The sequence below is a fragment of the Anser anser genome, assembly GCF_964211835.1.
Source record: "Anser anser genome assembly, chromosome: Z".
NCBI lineage: Eukaryota > Metazoa > Chordata > Aves > Anseriformes > Anatidae > Anser > Anser anser.
In genome coordinates this window covers 34,956,748-34,974,138 of record NC_139723.1, presented here as the reverse complement: position 1 = coordinate 34,974,138, position 17,391 = coordinate 34,956,748, and the positions used below count along the sequence as shown (strand labels likewise).

At 50.0% G+C, this 17,391-nt stretch overlaps 1 protein-coding gene across 5 annotated transcripts in view; it reads right to left on the bottom strand.

Moving 5' to 3' along the window:
• Positions 1-1,354, bottom strand: part of FSD1L (fibronectin type III and SPRY domain containing 1 like) — a 32,891-nt gene extending 31,537 nt beyond the window's left edge. For all 5 annotated transcript variants that reach the window (XM_083815980.1, XM_083815984.1, XM_083815981.1 and 2 more), the window contains exon 1: positions 1,195-1,354. In XM_083815980.1, the coding sequence (XP_083672106.1) occupies positions 1,195-1,209 (15 nt within the window). In that variant the 5' untranslated portion in view covers positions 1,210-1,354. The remainder of the gene's footprint in view (positions 1-1,194) is intronic.
• Positions 1,355-17,391: the final 16,037 nt, after the last annotated feature.

The following is a 17,391-nucleotide window of genomic DNA, read 5'->3' as shown; positions in this document are numbered from 1 at the left end:
AATTTTCGAAGTAATATGGCACATTTATTATACAGAGGACATTTTTGCTGCTATCACTGAGCTCTACGCTGTTCTTCAGTTTTACGCCCTTCTCTTGTTCTCCGAACCTAACACCCTTTTTGCAGAAAGAGGATATGGCACCTGTAAAGCAACGGTGCTGATGGGCAAAGGACAAAGCACATAAAAGGGTATGAAAAAGGAGATGGAGCCCTGCATCATGTGGTGTCTCGTAGTCTTGCCAGGAGAATAAAAGTAAGACAATATACCTCTCTCTGAATAGCCAGTAACTGACATCGCACAGCACCTGTTGAAGCAGCTGGGGACCTCATAAAAGTTAAAGAGTAAACTTCAGCAAATTAAACGATTACATCAGTTTTGTTTAAGAAGCAAGTTATCAACTTGTTCAAGATCACGCTGAAGTTTTATGACATGGCTGGATGGAGAACTCAGCTTCTGCAAAGGTTCAAATGACACAAAATCCTATGTCATTTGAACCTTTGGGTGCAGCTCAAGTTTCAAACAAAAAAAGACTTGCTTACCTAGCCTCTACGAATTTAATCTTCTGCACTTCTTACATACAAAGAAGCTGCCAGAGTTTGGAAAAGTACTTAAGACGACACAAGGGACGAGAGTAAATTAAGAGATGAAGTGTGGCGAAATCAGAGGCGGACTGCAACATCACTACTGTGCTCAGAACACCTTGGCAGCGCCGACACTCACACACAATCAATGAGGCCTCTTGGGAGGATCCACCTGCAGCATCCAAAGCGCTGCAGCCCTCTCCCCCCCTCCTTCCTTCCCTGAAGGACTCATTCACTTAAGGAGAGACAGACTTAGACTGACGCTAGCACTTACGAGGCATACTCCTTGTCGGCAACTCACGCCTCACCTTTAGGGGCATGAGCGCAGCAATGCCACGGTGAGACAGCGAACAGCCCTGACCCGCGGGATTCAGGCCACCACCACCAGCAGCAGCTCCAGCCTGGCGGGGACGGCAGCGGGAGCCCTTTCGGGGGGCCAAGCAGCCACCTCGGAGCTTTCCGCCCCTAACCCCAACGCCAACCCCCGACCCACCCCACCCCCCGTGACAGGGCCTACAGCCCCTCCCCCCCCCCCTCCGCTAACGGACACCGCCTTCACGGGGGGCAGGCGGGGAGGGGGGGCGCCCCCCGGCCCCGCCGCGGCCGCACTCACTCTCTGCTCGTCCATGGCGACCGAGGACGGGAAGCGAGGACGGGAGGCGAGGCCGAGGCCGAGGCCGAAGCCGAAGCCTAGGCTGCAGCAGCCTCCGACGCGCCGCCACCGGCGCTCCCCGCCCGCCGCCGCCGCCGCCCTCAGGGCGCATGCTCGCCAGGACGCCGCCTCGCCTTCTGCGCATGCTCGCGGGCGGCGGGCGCACGTGAAGCCGGCGGGCGGGGAGGGAGGGCAGGCGCCGGAGGGCAGGCGCTGGGAGGGGCTGAGCGAGGTGGACCGGGGTTCGAGACCCGCGCCCGGATGGAGGGGGGGCCGGGGGTGGTGCTAAATCGGGGTCCCGGGGGTCGTTTGGCCCCCGGGGCACCGCAGCGCTGAAGGGTGTGTCCCCGGGCACTGCAGCACTAAACGCTGCGGGGTGTGGTTTATTTACATCATTCATGTGGCCGGGTATCCTGGCAGGCAGCCTTGCTTCATCTCAGAGCCTGCTAATCCAATTTAAGAAAAAAAAAGATGGTTTCTACTTTCAGCACACTGCTCACAAGGGAATAGCAATTCCATAGCCGTGATGTTCTGCAAAGATGCAGCCCTGAAACACACGCTGGGTGGAGAGCAGCTTGCGGCACCGCGCACAGCGACCGGAGACACCTAACGCTGTGGAGATCCATCACGGTCAGGGCAGGTTTGCCACCTAACAGTGCAGGAACCTCCTTAAAGGCATTCAGGTCTCTGCGAGCCCTCTGTAACCATATCTGCAATCCTCCGTCTGTCCCGAGGAGCCCACAGGGTGGAAGCAGGCCCTGCTGCAGGCGCGGGGCTCGGCCTCCCCTCCTTGCACTCAAACCAGCACTCACAGTGAGCATGGGGACAGCCATGGATGAGGGGAAATACTGGAGGAGGAAGGTGTCAGGATGTGTCGCTTCAGTCTCACCACACTGTCTACAGGTCTCCCACAAGTACCTTACCTGGCATGGTCTGGGCCTTGGCTGCCGTTTGATCATTTATGGCACCCTCCAGCTATCCAGTATTTCCTTTCCCCCAGGTAACACCCACAACCTGTGCTAGCATTTTCCGTGGCCGCACCTGCATAAATTGTTCTTGTGGAGATAAAGTGGTTATTGTGTCTCGAGTCAGTTGTTTTTGTGTTCCGAACTAATAATTTCACATGCATTGCTACGTTAATGTTTGCCCCAGAGTTTTGCAGTCATCTTTGCTAACAGTCCACAGGCATAAAGAGTCAGCAGAGAAACTCAAGGAAACAGCCCTCACTTTGTCATACATAGTTTCACTTTATATGCTTGTTTTATACTTCTCACAAGTGGAAATTTCATACAAAAGAACAGGAAGAAAAATCATGGCTATCAGTGAAGACTGCCTGATCAGGCTGACACCTCAGTCTGACAAGAAATAAGGAGTCTTACACCTGCAGAGGAAACATTTACTGCTGGTACCAGGACATTCCCACGTGCTACTTAAGTCAGAGCAGCCTTCCTGTCTTGCACACCTGCTGATTTAGGTAGCCCTGAACAGAAAAAACACAATAGGCGTTGGGTTGAGGACATCTCAGGAATCTCTTGGATTGTTTCAGACCACCTCTATGGAAGTCAGCAGCCTGCGTTTGCCAGGGTATGTGGCTGTTGATGGCCAACAGGTAAGCGGTAGGACTGAATGATGGCTGGGACTGCTCCATTGCAACCCTTCCGGCCATCTTCCCTTTGCATACATCATTTCTGTTCCGTACCAAACTAGCAGCAAGCAGTTTCAAAGTTCAGAGATATTTCATCTTCTTAGTGATTACATCCTTTCAGAGTAGGACTTTTTCTTTAAAACTGCACATACCCGTCATGTCTTCCTAAGGTTAAAAAAAAATACAGGAGCATTTCAAGAAGACAGCTCCAGGTCTTAAAATAAACTTAGTGCCTACATTTCTAAAAGCAGCTTCTCAAGGAGGCTGCAGACTCACCATCTTATGGCACAAATCAAAGATAAGAGGCTTCAATGACATTTTCCCCAAAGAGTTCAGAAACAAAACTAAGGATTTTTAGTGTGTTGGCGTGGGAGACGAGTAGGCAGCTGGGTCAGAAGCAGTGCCTGTAGTCAGATGTCCAGAGGCACTGGTAACACAAGCCTCAGAATGGGCAGGTTTGGTTGTGAAACCCTTTGAAGGGCCACAGTGAGGAGGAGTGGGCGGAAGATGTGATTTCTGAAGCTGTGGGTTCTTTAATTTGAAATCTGGAGTATGTGGGAAGATTCAACCACACATCTCTTCTTATATGCTCTCTCATTACAAAGTTGCAGATGCAAGGGAAGGCTCACCTTTGGGAAATAATTCCATGTTTTTATGGGTTCCTTTAGCATTGCTGCAAACATAAATTGAGCAACAAAATATCTAATAAGATTTTCTCTAAAGTTGATTGTGTTCTTTTTCTGTGATGGGGGACTGTTGAAACAGGAAGGACTGCTGAGAGGTATTTCAGATTATTAGCATTGCCCTGAAGGAAACAGTAATGGCATATTAGTGCTTGATGCAGCAGGAAAAAGAGGATGAGAATTCCTGTACCTTCATTAGCTTTCTCAACAGGAGGAGTAATCCAACAAACTGCATGGAGGTCCCTAGACCTTGTCATGGTAAATTTCAGGTTGAATGAGGTGAAACAATAAATCTGGGAGAAAAAAAAAAAAAAGTGAATGTTAGATTTTTTTTTCATCCAATATTTATTTGAAGTGTTGCCTTTTCAGAAAAAAAAAAAAAAAAAAAAGCAGGATGACTTAATTTAGAAGAGAAGACAAAGAATTGTAACGAATTAAGCACTTTAATACCATTCCAGCATCAAGATAATATTTCTCTAATTTAGTAGATGATTCTTCTGTAAAAAGGGAATGTTTAAAAGCACACTGAGGCCCATATTACTTTATCAGCCATCATACAAGAGTGACAAGGGACATGTGAACTATGTGAAGCCTTCAGTGTCAGGAACACTTGTGAGACTTTAGCCCTTGTGAGCCCAAATCCTGGGCAAAAGAAACAGGTTAGGTAGGGGTCTTACAGATTAGTTACTAATGTAAACGATGAGCAGAGGCTCTGTTAAGAGAATGCTATATGGGATAGAGAGTATCTTGTAAATTAAGTCTCTTAAGGCCAAAAAGATATGTCATGGGAAGAAGAATCAAAGGAAACAAACATGGGCAAGAAAGTTGTAGGAGGAAGAAACACTTCAGTTCCCTAAAACCAGAATGGACCGGCTTGGATGATCACAGAATAATAGCAATAGATGTTGGATTTCATCTGTTTCTACGTGGAGTGGAAATTAGAAACATTATTTAAGAAATTTGTAATGCTGCTTTACAACAGAGAGGTGAAAATGAACGAAGAACTTTGCCCCAGAGCAACTTCATCCTGGCACTGAACACACTGATTCTTTACAGTTTAATATCTGAAGCACAGGGCAAGATTTAGCCTTAATAAAGTGGCTGCCTGCTAGGAACTCTTATTATCTTGAAACTCGTGAGAATTACAATGTTGAGATTCTTTTCTTTCAGCTCCAAGTACAAGGTTATGCTATGTCTGTGTTTTCTTCGAACTGTGTTCGGACTGCAGCGTTTCGATTTATTTGCAGTGCCAGATACATCTGTGTACGATGTGAAGAGGAGACAGTAGGTTGTTGCATTTCTGTGTGGAAAAAGCTTTGAGATAAAGCTGATACTAAAACTCCAGCTGAGAAAGCAAGCTAGCAAAACAGCAAGGTAGGAAGACGGCCAGGGGTAGCCTTTATGACACAGCATATTTGCTTTGTGCTGGATCTGAGGAGGGCTGGACCCTGCGGCAACTGCTACAGCCAAAGAAATGGCTTATATGTGCTCTGGAATTAATTGAGCTCTCTCCTTCTACAGCTTAAAGTCACCGTGGTCTGTTACTTTGAAAGGGCCTTCTTTTCATGTCTTAAAGAAAAGACAGCTGACTCCCACCACTGACCCAGAGGCCTTTTGTGCTTTTGAGGGCAGGCATCTTGGCATGTACCAAAGCCCACATCCCACACAAACTCCCCCACTAGGCTCCTCATCAGTGCAACCTTCTTGTTTTTCCTTTCCTTTCCTTTCCTTTCCTTTCCTTTCCTTTCCTTTCCTTTCCTTTCCTTTCCTTTCCTTTCCTTTCCTTTCCTTTCCTTTCCTTTCCTTTCCTTTCCTTTCCTTTCCTTTCCTTTCCTTTCCTTTCCTTTCCTTTCCTTTCCTTTCCTTTCCTTTCCTTTCCTTTCCTTTCCTTTCCTTTCCTTTCCTTTCCTTTCCTTTCCTTTCCTTTCCTTTCCTTTCCTTTCCTTTCCTTTCCTTTCCTTTCCTTTCCTTTCCTTTCCTTTCCTTTCCTTTCCTTTCCTTTCCTTTCCTTTCCTTTCCTTTCCTTTCCTTTCCTTTCCTTTCCTTTCCTCGAGTCTCCTCGAGTTCCCTCCCCCCTCCCCTCCCTCCCCTCCCCTCCCCTCCCCTCCCCTCCCCTCCCCTCCCCTCCCCTCCCCTCCCCTCCCCTCCCCTCCCCTCCCCTCCCCTCCCCTCCCCTCCCCCTCCCCTCCCCCCTCCCCTCCCCTCCCCTCCCCTCCCCTCCCCTCCCCTCCCCTCCCCTCCCCTCCCCTCCCCTCCCCTCCCCCCTCCCCCTCCCCTTCCCTTCCCTTCCCTTCCCTTCCCTTCCCTTCCCTTCCCTTCCCTTCCCTTCCCTTCCCTTCCCTTCCCTTCCTTCCCTTCCCTTCCCTTCCCTTCCCTTCCCTTCCCTTCCCTTCCCTTCCCTTCCCTTCCCTTCCCTTCCCTTCCCTTCCCTTCCCTTCCCTTCCCTCCCTCCCCTCCCCTCCCCTCCCTCCCCTCCCCTCCCCTCCCCTCCCCTCCCCTCCCCTCCCCTCCCCTCCCCTCCCCTCCCCCTCCCCTCCCCTCCCCTCCCCTCCCCTCCCCTCCCCTCCCCTCCCCTCCCCTCCCCTCCCCTCCCCTTCCCTTCCCTTCCCTTCCCTTCCCTTCCCTTCCCTTCCCTTCCCTTCCCTTCCCTTCCCTTCCCTTCCCTTCCCTTCCCTTCCCTTCCCTTCCCTTCCCTTCCCTTCCCTTCCCTTCCCTTCCCTTCCCTTCCCTTCCCTTCCCTTCCCTTCCCTTCCCTCCCCTTCCCTCCCCTCCTCCCCTCCCCTCCCCTCCCCTCCCCTCCCCTCCCCTCCCCTCCCCTCCCCTTCCCCTCCCCCTTCCCCTTCCCCTCCCCCTTCCCCCTTCCCCCTTCCCCCTTCCCCCTTCCCCCTTCCCCCTTCCCCCTTCCCCCTTCCCCCTTCCCCCTTCCCCCTTCCCCCTTCCCCCTTCCCCCTTCCCCCTTCCCCCTTCCCCCTTCCCCCTTCCTTTCCCCTCTCCCTCTATCTCTTTTTTTTCCCCAGCACCTGGGTTGTTGTTGTTGTTGTGTAGTTGTTTTTTAGTTTGTTTGTTTGTTTTTCAGGCAACCGCTCTTCCCAAAGGTCACACAGCATACAGCCAGGTGGCAGGCAGAAAAGCAGAGGGACCGTCGCTTCGATTTAAACAAGGCTTAAACAGCTTATGGGGTGGAGACGTTCAGGAACAGTGAAGACGTCACTGACCTTCCTCCCAGGACGCTACCTTAAAAAATTGGGGCTGGGTGGGAGAACTTTCATGTGCCACCCCCAGAGCTGCCTGGGAGCCACAGTGGTGGGTAAGAGGTTGTGACGGCGGTGTCTCTTCGGTGCTTGGTTTATCACCTTATTACTCTGAAGAACACCAAAGCCTCGGAAGCCAGTCCAGAGGTGGCCCTTTGCACTGACTGTAATTACTGCACTGTTTTGATCATGGTTCTTAGAAAATAGGTTCTGTGCAACTTTTGTCTCCCTACCAACAACTTCTGATTTTTTATTTTTTTTTTTTGAACAAACGAACTGTTAGCTGCAGTTAAAGAACTGAACAGAGAATTTTTGATTAAAGTGCCTGCTGGTTTCCCAAACTGATGGAGGCCTGCGCCTCTCATAGTGTTCTGATTCATACGGAGAACAGAGGACACTGGACGGGGGAAAACAGGCCTTGCTACTGTTCTTTTCAACCTCCCGTCAGCCAGCCACTGAACTGAATGAAACACAACAAGGTGTTATTGATGCACATGCAGAAAAGGCTGTGGCTATCAAATCTACTTTGCTATTTCAACAGGCTCTGTAACAGTAGAATTAAAATGCACGCAGAAGCATTGCTTTGAGATAGGAACTGTTTGTTATATATGAATACATGGTATAATAGGGGCTTTGATTTTTGGTCAATTTTCTTAGTAGCCTTTCTATCAGAAAGGGAGGAGAGCAAGATGCGTTCTGAGACTTGAACAATTGATCCATGAGACAACAATTTCCATCCCCTGGAATATAGATTGAAATCTTCTGCATTGCTATTTTTGTACACAATAAGGCATTCTTTTTTTTTTTTTTTTTTTTGAAAACATACAAAAAAGAAATGAGGTTTGAAAGGCTCTTCACTTAATGATAGACCCATGCCAGTAGAAATAAAATGTCAAACGATGTAGTCAAAACCCTCCAAGGTTTTAAAATATACTTTCCTCATTTAAAGTCCTGTATGTCAGTGGTGAATCTGTCTTCAGTGGCACTGAGTTGTGAGGAAGGAGGAAAAGGGTTCGATGTGGTTGGTGAAAAAGCCAAGTCACTGCTTGGTACAAAACACACCGCCAGGACAAGGAGGATAAGATCGTTTTTGTCCCAGCTCCAGTGTGATGTGTTCACTGCCAGAGAAGTGCTGCCGGTGCGTTGCCGAGCCAGGGGCCCCTGGCAGAAACCCGAACACCCCGCAGGGATGAGGGCTGGGGCCAGACAATGCTCGGCCTTACCTTTGCCCAGCGGATGTGAAGGAATTTGGATGGAAAACGCCACCAGCCAGAGGGTTTGTGAGCAGGGAATGGGCCAGGGTTTGCCACCTGCGTGGGTCAGGAAGGTTGTGTTTCCCTTGGCCGCAACCTGGCACGAGACACTTGCACACCCTGAGTCAGCACGGGCACTGCTCAGACGAAGAAAGCCCAACACATGCAGTCTTGACCTGCTTTATACTGCTTAGGCAGCTTTCTGTAGTTACACACAGGTTTTTGCGTGTGTCCATACCACACATACTGTACTAAATGTGCTACTACTAAATGTGTTGTAGGCAGATACACAAATGCAGATACACAATTTTCATTTTTATTTATGCATCCACTTTACACAGATTAATTTTTTGGTTTTGGTGAAAGGGCCTGTGCATGCTCCTGGTGTTCTGTGTGTTCTTACAAAGGTCATTACCTGCATGTGCCCCAAAACCTGCTTTAAAACACTTCTGAAGTCTCAAGAGAGAATATTTCCTAAGCCACTCGGTTAGCCCCCTTCTGTTTTTCTCCAAACTGCCTTTTAACTTTTAGATCCTGCAGTCATTTACTTTCCCGCTTCTTATTCTCATATATGTGAGCTTCAGGCACTAGATTGCTGCCATCCCACAAGTACCACTCCACCACGCACCTGCACTTCGAGTCCTCTCCTCTATCTCTTGTAGGTGCCTGTTTCCTTCCCTTGGGGCAGGCTCCCGCACCCAGGGTTTCCCAGCATGTGCCGTGGTGCCAGAGGAATCACAGCGGCTTCTTTTTTTGCAGCTGAGCTCTGGGTCTCAGTCTTGTTCGGGTCAGTAAGGCAATAACAAAAACTGTGAGTGGTGTCGGAGGACACGGAATAGAGACGGTTTTTGCGTGGTTTTGGTGCAATTAACGCTAAGGGAAGCACCACTTCTTCGGTGCCCGGAATTGTCACAGAGTTCACGATTACTAGAACTGAAATAAAATATCCCTCCCAGCAAACTGGCCTTACGTGAAAATAAATGAGCTCTGGCAGTAATAAAAGGGAGCACCAAGCCCAGTAAAACCAGTTCTGGTAACAAAGTCAGAGGGCAGTCTGTCGCCCCGTGCTGGTGCCAGCCCTCCGGAAGCACAGCACCACCTTGGCACAGCACCAAGCTCCTGACTCCTCTGGGATCCAGAACAGCCCCTCCAGGGCAAAGTGTCCTTCTCTGCAGCATCAGGAGGAGTGCCCTGAGGGGCTGTGCTGGGAGGCAGGCGTGCACCCTCCCCAGCACTCAGCACTTCCTCGGGCAGTGCTAGGAAGAGCAGGATCGGTGCCTGGTGCTCGTTTCCAGTAGCTGGGGGCTGCCTTTTTTCCTACCGAGTCACTGCTTCACAGAGTGCTGGCTGCTGTGGAGGCCACTTCAGCCTGCCCCTCTGTGTTTTGTTCTCCTACTACTTACTCTTTATGTCAGACAAGGTAAAGATCTAAAGGACTCAGGTAAATTTTTGTTAACTACTGCGAATTTGTTTGTTTGTTTAATTCATATATATAGAGAGAGGGAGGTACCCTTTAAGATGCAGGATATACCTATACAGGTAGGATATAACTATGTGCACCATTCAAGTAGAACCAAGAGAATTTGCAAGACCTGATGAAAAGAAAAGAAAATCCCAGTATGTGAAAACAAAGTTAAGGATATTGCTCAGGAGCCACCTGTCCCAGAAGATGAAGGCTGAGTTCTTCAGGTCGTAACAGTTTGTCAGTTTCTGAGGTTGCTCCTCTCATGCTGAAGTGCCTATTGCAGTAAGCTTTGACCCATGTCAAAAAGCAGTGAATAAGTACATTTTCTTAGCCACCACGTATGAAGGGCTGGCCTGGAGCCACCAGCCCAGAAGTCACTTCACATTTTAAAAGAACATTTTGAAAAGCTCTTGCACGCATGAGCAGGAAGAAAAGAGGCAAAGTGAGGAAACAGCAGAAGGAAAAAGAGCAAAGAGGGGGAGATTTTTCACAAGGTATAAAAGCAAGCACATCATGGTAAAAGTGTCTGCTACTGAATGTTTTTGTTTTGTAGAGGGTGAGGGAGCAGCAGGTAAGAAGGGATGAGGAAGGAAGAGCTTTAACCTGCAGGGAAAGATGTGCTGGCATGCTGTTGTGGTTTAATCACAGCAGGCAGCTCGGCACCACACAGCTGCTTGCTCACTCTCCCAGGTTGGATGAAGGAGAGAATCAGAAATGTGAAAGTGCAATAACTCATGGCTTGAGATACAGAGTGTTTACTAGGTAAAGCAAAAGCCACGTGTGCAAGCAAAGGAAAACAAAGACTTCATTCTCTGCTTCCCATTGGCAGGCAGGTGTTCAGCCACTTCCAGCAAAGCGGGGCTCATCATGCATAATGATTTCTTAGGAAGAAAAGCACCATCACTCCAAACATCCCCCCCCTTCCTCTTTCTTTACCCCAGCTGTTTTAGCTGACCATGACACCCCATGGCATGGGACATCCCTCTGGCCAGGCTGTGCCAGCTGTCCTGGCTGTGTCCCCTCCCAGCTCGGGGCTTGGACTGGCGTATGCTTCGCTGGGTTAGAAACTGGCTGGATAGCCGGGCCCAGAGAGTTGTGGTGAATGGAGTCAAATCTGGTTGGAGGCCGGTCACTAGTGGTGTCCCCCAGGGCTCGGTACTGGGGCCGGTCCTCTTTAATATCTTTATCGATGATCTGGATGAGGGCGTCCAGTGCACCCTCAGTAAGTTTGCAGATGACACCAAGCTAAGTGCGTGTGTCGATCTGCTCGAGGGCAGGAAGGCTCTGCAGGAGGATCTGGATAGGCTGGACCGATGGGCTGAGGTCAGCTGTATGAAGTTCAACAAGGCCAAGTGCCGGGTCCTGCACCTGGGGCGCAACAACCCCAAGCAGAGCTACAGGCTGGGAGAGGAGTGGTTAGAAAGCTGCCTGGCCGAGAGGGACCTGGGAGTATTGGTTGATAGTCGGCTGAATATGAGCCAGCAGTGTGCCCAGGTGGCCAAGAAGGCCAACAGCATCCTGGCCTGCATAAGAAGCAGTGTGGCCAGCAGGTCTAGGGAAGTGATTGTGCCCCTGTACTCGGCTCTGGTGAGGCCGCACCTCGAGTACTGTGTTCAGTTTTGGGCCCCTCGCTACAGGAAGGACATGGACGTGCTCGAGCGAGTCCAGAGAAGGGCGACCAAGCTGGTGAGGGGTCTGGAGAACAAGTCTTACGAGGAGCGGCTGAGGGAGCTGGGCTTGTTCAGCCTGGAGAAGAGGAGGCTCAGGGGCGACCTTATCGCTCTCTACAGTTACCTTAAAGGAGGCTGTAAAGAGGTGGGGGTTGGTCTGTTCTCCTACGTGCCTGGTGACAGGACGAGGGGGAATGGGCGAAAGTTGCGACAGGGGAGTTTTAGGTTGGATATTAGGAAGTACTTCTTTACCGAAAGGGTTATTAAGCATTGGAACGGGCTGCCCAGGGAGGTGGTGGAGTCACCATCCCTGGAGGTCTTTAAAAGACGTTTAGATGTAGAGCTTAGCGATATGGTTTAGTGGAGTACTTAGTGTTAGGTCGAAGGTTGGACTCGATGATCTTGAGGTCTCTTCCAACCTAGAAATCTGTGATACTGTGTGATGATACTGTGATCAGCCACTGCCCTCTCAAACGTGCTCAGGACCTCCTCATCCCATTCCTGTGTTTTGCCCTCCTCTCCTGGCGCACGAAAGCGGTGGTGATGCGAATGCACCCCGTGTGTGTGTGTGTGCGTCCTGCAGAGAAGGCCCTCGGTGCTCCGGGGACAGGCAGGTCACCGCGGTCGCCCAGCTGATGGCACTGTGAGGTTGTGAGTCGCCTGCTGGGAGGAGAGCCAGGGGTGATCGGGGCGGGGGGAAAGAGGAGGTGTGTGACTGAGCAGGGAGGCAGGGGCTGGAGGCTGGGCGTGGAGAAAACTCTTGCACACATGGAGACAGGAGACCAGGCGTGGCGGAGGGGCTGCGGCCTGGATGGCCATCCTCTTTCTTTTCACTTGGGGGGGTGCAGATGGCCTGAAAGTGTTGTGGGGATTATGCACGCCAGCTGCCACAACAGGGTTTGACCTTAGGTTTCTGCTGAGTCGATAAGCTGAGAGATTTTTCTACAAAGTTTTCTTTATGAGTGCTACAGCTCAAGCTGGGTGCCTCCAAGGAGGGAACCTGGTTTTCCACTAGCCTAATTTACAGTCCTCCCTCCTCCACATCTCCTTTGCATGCCGTCTACATCCTGCAGCAGCATTTCTGGGCCCGGGGCTTCACCTCCTCCTGGCTGGTCTCTGTATGTCTCCCGGTGATTCTCTACATATTCTATGTATGGCTTCTCTGTTCCTCTTACCTCAAGATTAGGAAACTTTGTAATTAAAGTCTTCTTCCTGCTCCCTGGTATTCTAGTTTCAACTGATTCTGTGTTACACTTCCTCTGCTCAAAAACAAAAGATTAAAAGTACATTCTCTTGGCCTAAGGCTCCATCCACTTCATCTACTAGTGCCAAACTGCTACATATTTCTATTTCTGCAGAAAGCCCGAGGAGCACAGCTCCCTCCCAAGGACAGCCAGCTCCAGGCCTGTCCCCAGCACCACCAGCATTGTCCCGTACAGGAGGAAATGGGTGCACCAGCCCTCATTCGCACCCTGAGGCCAAGCTGACCTGTTTTGCTTCCCCACAGTGCCTGTCTGCCCTCTGGGGGCAAGACAGGCACTGAGGGGAGATGGCCAGATCAGCAAAGCTCTGCAGGTTTATTCTGGCCTTCTCTGAAGTGAAAGGTGCTCCTCTAGAAGGGGACCACTGTGGTCAGTGGTACTGTCACCTGTGACAGAAAGCAGGCTTGCAGTCCTCGAGGAAATGGTTGCACGGTGTGTGTGCTTTTCATCAAGGAAACAGCTGCCTGCATTGTGCCTGGCCTGACGGACCTGCTGTTTGCTGATGAGCTAGTTAAATGCATAGCTCAGTGATCAGTGGCAGGCATTTATAATGGGGGCTTCCCCCGGTTCCTATGGGGGGCACGTCCTCCTCTGAAGTGGCTGCGGTTATCCTAGGGCAAAGACACTTGAAGGGACACTTGAGAAACTTCGTAAGAGATTCGAAGAGTATAAACATGGGGGATCCAAATTTGCAAACACTTCTACTGGCTTTGCAGCAGTCTGCATTATCCCAGGACTTGTGCTGTGTCCCCACAAGCATCCCTACACCTGGGCTTCAGCAGCCCCCTTCGGCTACACTCCTTCTACCCACCTTTGTCCCACGCTCCTTCAGTCCTTACTCTCAGCAGATGGTGCTGAGGGTTTGTGCAGAAGAGGACACCATGAGACCAATGCAGGGCCAAACTTGCAGTTAGAAGAGCTTGCATGTATATACCCATGTGTACAGGGCCAGGGTGGTCTGCCACCCTCCAGCTGTGGTCTTACAGAGGAGAGGTGAGTAACAAAGAACACAAAAGCTCTGGGGACTCAGCATGTGGCACTATGCTCTTCTAACATCATTAACTGAGGGAGGTTTTAATCAAAAAGTGCCAGTTACTGAAGACATTAGTCACTTTCAGGTGCTCTTGGGTTTCAGTTGAAAGGTGCAACAAAATCCTGCAGCAATCAGTGTGAGTCTCTCCATGCTACCTGACCTGTAACAAGTGTGGTGTAGATAACTTCCTCACATCTTCTCAAAGGGAGCGCTACAAGTAAATCACAATATTTAAATTATAGCTGGACCCAAGAAAAAACACACACTGAATCCAAAACTTTGGGGTTGTTTGGATATGAGTCTGTGTTCTAACTCTGACTGGATTGCAAAGAGATTGCCACCTGCATTCACAGTTGTGACTACATGCACAGTGCTGTACCAAGCAGGGACCTGGCATCCTGCCCTTTCACTTAAATGCTACTTGAAAAGTGCAGTTGAAAAACCACAAGGGCATAAGGCCTTTGGATCCTTGTTCAAGCCATTTCATTGTGAGTTATTCACAAGTGCTTGAAAGTGTGTTTCTGTTCTCCACTCTGCTTGTAGCATGATTAAGGGGAGACAGAGCCAACTGCAACTGAAATTCCATGAGTAATATTTTGTATTAGAGTAGGAGCCCTGGGTTTATCTAGTGTTATACAGTGACACACATATGCAGGAACTGGAATCATAGCATGGAGCATGCAAGAAGGTAGCAACAGAGCTGTGTTCTCTGTTACCAGCATTTAGCTACAAAGCAAGGAGATTATAGCTTAAAATAACACTGGAACTGCATGGTCATCAACTGATCTTGTAAGATGCTGGGCACAGATTTGAAGCTGCTGTCCATCTGTCTACCTTCACTGAAGTTATTAGGACAAGGAAGAGTTGCAGAGTGGAGACAGCTTCCATTTTCTTTCCCTATGGGGTGTCTAAACCCAAAGACAGAAGTGGGGATTGTGCATGGTGTCCAAGGGCTTAATGTGGGAATATTGCAGAGTACGGCAGAGAATCAAATGGGTGACTGGGAGGCACAACTGTGGCAATGCCTGGGCTGGAAAGCTGGGGAAGAGAAGGACTGTCAGGCAGACAGAGGAAAGAACAGTAGCTGAGAATAAATACGGACAGTGGAAGCACAGGCTCAGTTTCACCCATGCCATGAAGATCTTGTGTTTCTTCAGAGAAAAGAAAGAAATATGATTGCAGTGATTTAGATGATGTTAAAAAAAAAAAGAAAAGAAAAGAAAAAAGTAGTTCAGGGGATATGAGCCTCAGGGACAAGAAGAGAATTGGAAAAAGGTTGAAAGTTACATCTCTGCACCTCTATGAAGGCAGCATTTTCCTCTTAGGAGAGCAGCAGTGAATGATAGATCTGGCCCCATAACTTCCCACACCTTACAGGGAAGAGTGGCTATAGAGCGAAACGAGACTGGCAGCAGGGAAAAACATGGCACGGTTGGGCATGATGAGCCATAACTCTCCTTGCACATGAGAAGCTGGGGAGCATAAAATGACTTTCTGACCCTGCCCTACTGTTGCTGCAACCCAAATGCAAAGGGAAGAGGGAACCTTTGCCCCGAGGACTGATTTTCTGCTTCCTCTTGCAGAGCAATAACCTCGGGTGCACTGCCTCGGGTCAGGCTCTGATAAACTAGCTGGGGGAGGCAGGGGCAGGAGCAGGGGGAGGTCAAGGACCAGCAGTGCCGGTGCAGGGACCCTTGTGGCCCATCTCCTGACCGTGGCCGGGGCCAGTGGCGAGGCCAGTGTCCTATCTGCTCAGGCTCACGCAGCGCTCATAGGCCGGCGGCGCCCAGCGGGACATGGCGCCAGGCCGCGCCAGGCCGCGGGGGGACTCATGTTGGCAGGAGGCAACCCTCTCAGGAGGAGGGGGACCGTGGATGTGTGTCAGAAGGTTGTGGAGCTGGTGATGCCCTTTCCTAAGGCGGCAACGAGCCGCACGGCAGCCCCGGCACCTCCTGGCACCACAGCGAGCCCAGCCCTGGGCAGGCTCAGGAGATGGAGAGGGCACCGAGGCAGCAGGCACAGGACGGGGAGTTTGAGGCCACGCTGCCCAGCAGGGAGCAGCATCCATCTCGGTAACAGGGCTCTCCTCAACTGATACTGCCCGGAGGTGCCTTGAAGGCTGGAGATTTCACGGCACCAGGATTATCCCTGTGATGCCACAGGCTCTCAGGAGATGCACTGCCCTTTTGTGGCTTGCTGGAGGCTGGGGACAGACAGAAAAATGAGCAGTTGGCTTTTATGTACAAGTAAAAATAAAGCATGTTGCAAATTTCCTTTCAGAGAACAGCTTGCGAGCGAGCTGTGCCTCACCAGGAGTTGGGTGGGCTGCCCATGAGACCCTGCAGCCCCAGTGAGGTCCGTTCTCTAGGAGCCACCAAAATGGTCTGCAGGGAAAAAAACACAGGCATTTTTGTGTCCTGGTCCTCATGAAGAGGGGACAAGGCACTGTGTCCCAGCAGAATGTCCCAAGGTGCAGGGGTGAGCTGAGCCAGACAGAGATGTTTGAGGATGGTATCACAGAGGAGAGCGTGAGGCAGGATGGCCTTTGCAGCTAGTGCTTTTAGCCATCCTCTCCTGGCTGTGCCCAGGGGAAGGGTGCCAAACAGGAAAATCTGCTCACCAGCACAGGTCTGTGCACAACATCCTGCAGAGAAATCCCTCCAGATGGCAGCCCGTGAAGAAAATCACTGCCGGTTTCTTTGCAACATTGCTTAATTGGACACACCATCAGTTTTAAGGAATAAGCATTTCCTGTGATGCTATTTTGGTGTCAAATTTACTCTATCAGCAGCCTGTTTGAAATGCGGTTATGATGAAGCACCAATCTTATTAGCTAATTGTGCTTGCTAGTCAATGGTTATTTATTTCATAGCCAAATTACAATGGCTGGCTGATGGGCTCTGCAGTCAGAGTGCTTTTAATTCCCCCTGGATTTCATTATTGTGACTGCAAAGGAAGGAACAGAATAGCAGATGAAGCTGTTACTGTTTAGGCTCATAATGCTGCCAATGCCCTATTTTGAGCTGTGGCCTTAGGCTGAGCAAGTTGGCAGGGCACATCTGGAAGAATGAAATCATGAAGAAATTTCTGAGGCTTTTTTAATATAAAAAATTAACCCTTTGGCTCAGAAGCAGCTGCACTTTTCTAAAGAGAAGCCTGTTTCAACGTGATCTTTTATAATAGTTTCCACTAACTAATCTGAGCAAGCACCGTATGTAAATCCACATACACGTGACATGCTCAGCACCACTCACCTGCTGTGTTGCTGCTTTCACAGCACAATGGTGTTTGTCCTGGTTTACAGTGGTGCATTATTTCTTACCAGGCCTCCTAACAGTCTTTCTCCCACTACAGGCAGTAAGGACAGCTTTGATCCCCTGCAAAAGTAAGACGCTCAAGGGACGGTTTCTCCGGCAGCAAATCCAATGATCCCCAGACTTCAGGGACTCATCTGTCTTCACGCAGTTTTCCCAGACAGCTCCATGCAAATGTTTAATACTAGGCAAGGACGACCTAGTTCCTTTTACTTGCCAGTAGGAGCAGTTTTGTTCTTCCAGGATAGCTGTAAAAGGCAGTGACAAACACAAATACTCACCCTGCAAAGAAATGTACTGTTACCATCTCTCCAAAACAAGGGGCACGGGTAACGCTCTGGGATACCCTTTGAGCTTTCTCACAGCCTACTCCTGAAGAGGCTGTGTTCTACCTATGTTTGCATCCCATATCACTGCTTATTGCCTTTTACATATTCCCTACTCACTGCCTGTCTAGCCTGATCCCTCCAGAAGGACTGGCTTGAAAACATCTGCAAGAACTCAGCAGGGAACATGTAGTTGCAGCCCCCTTCTGGGGCCCAAGCACAGCTCGTGACCACATATTGAGAGTTTACCTTGCTT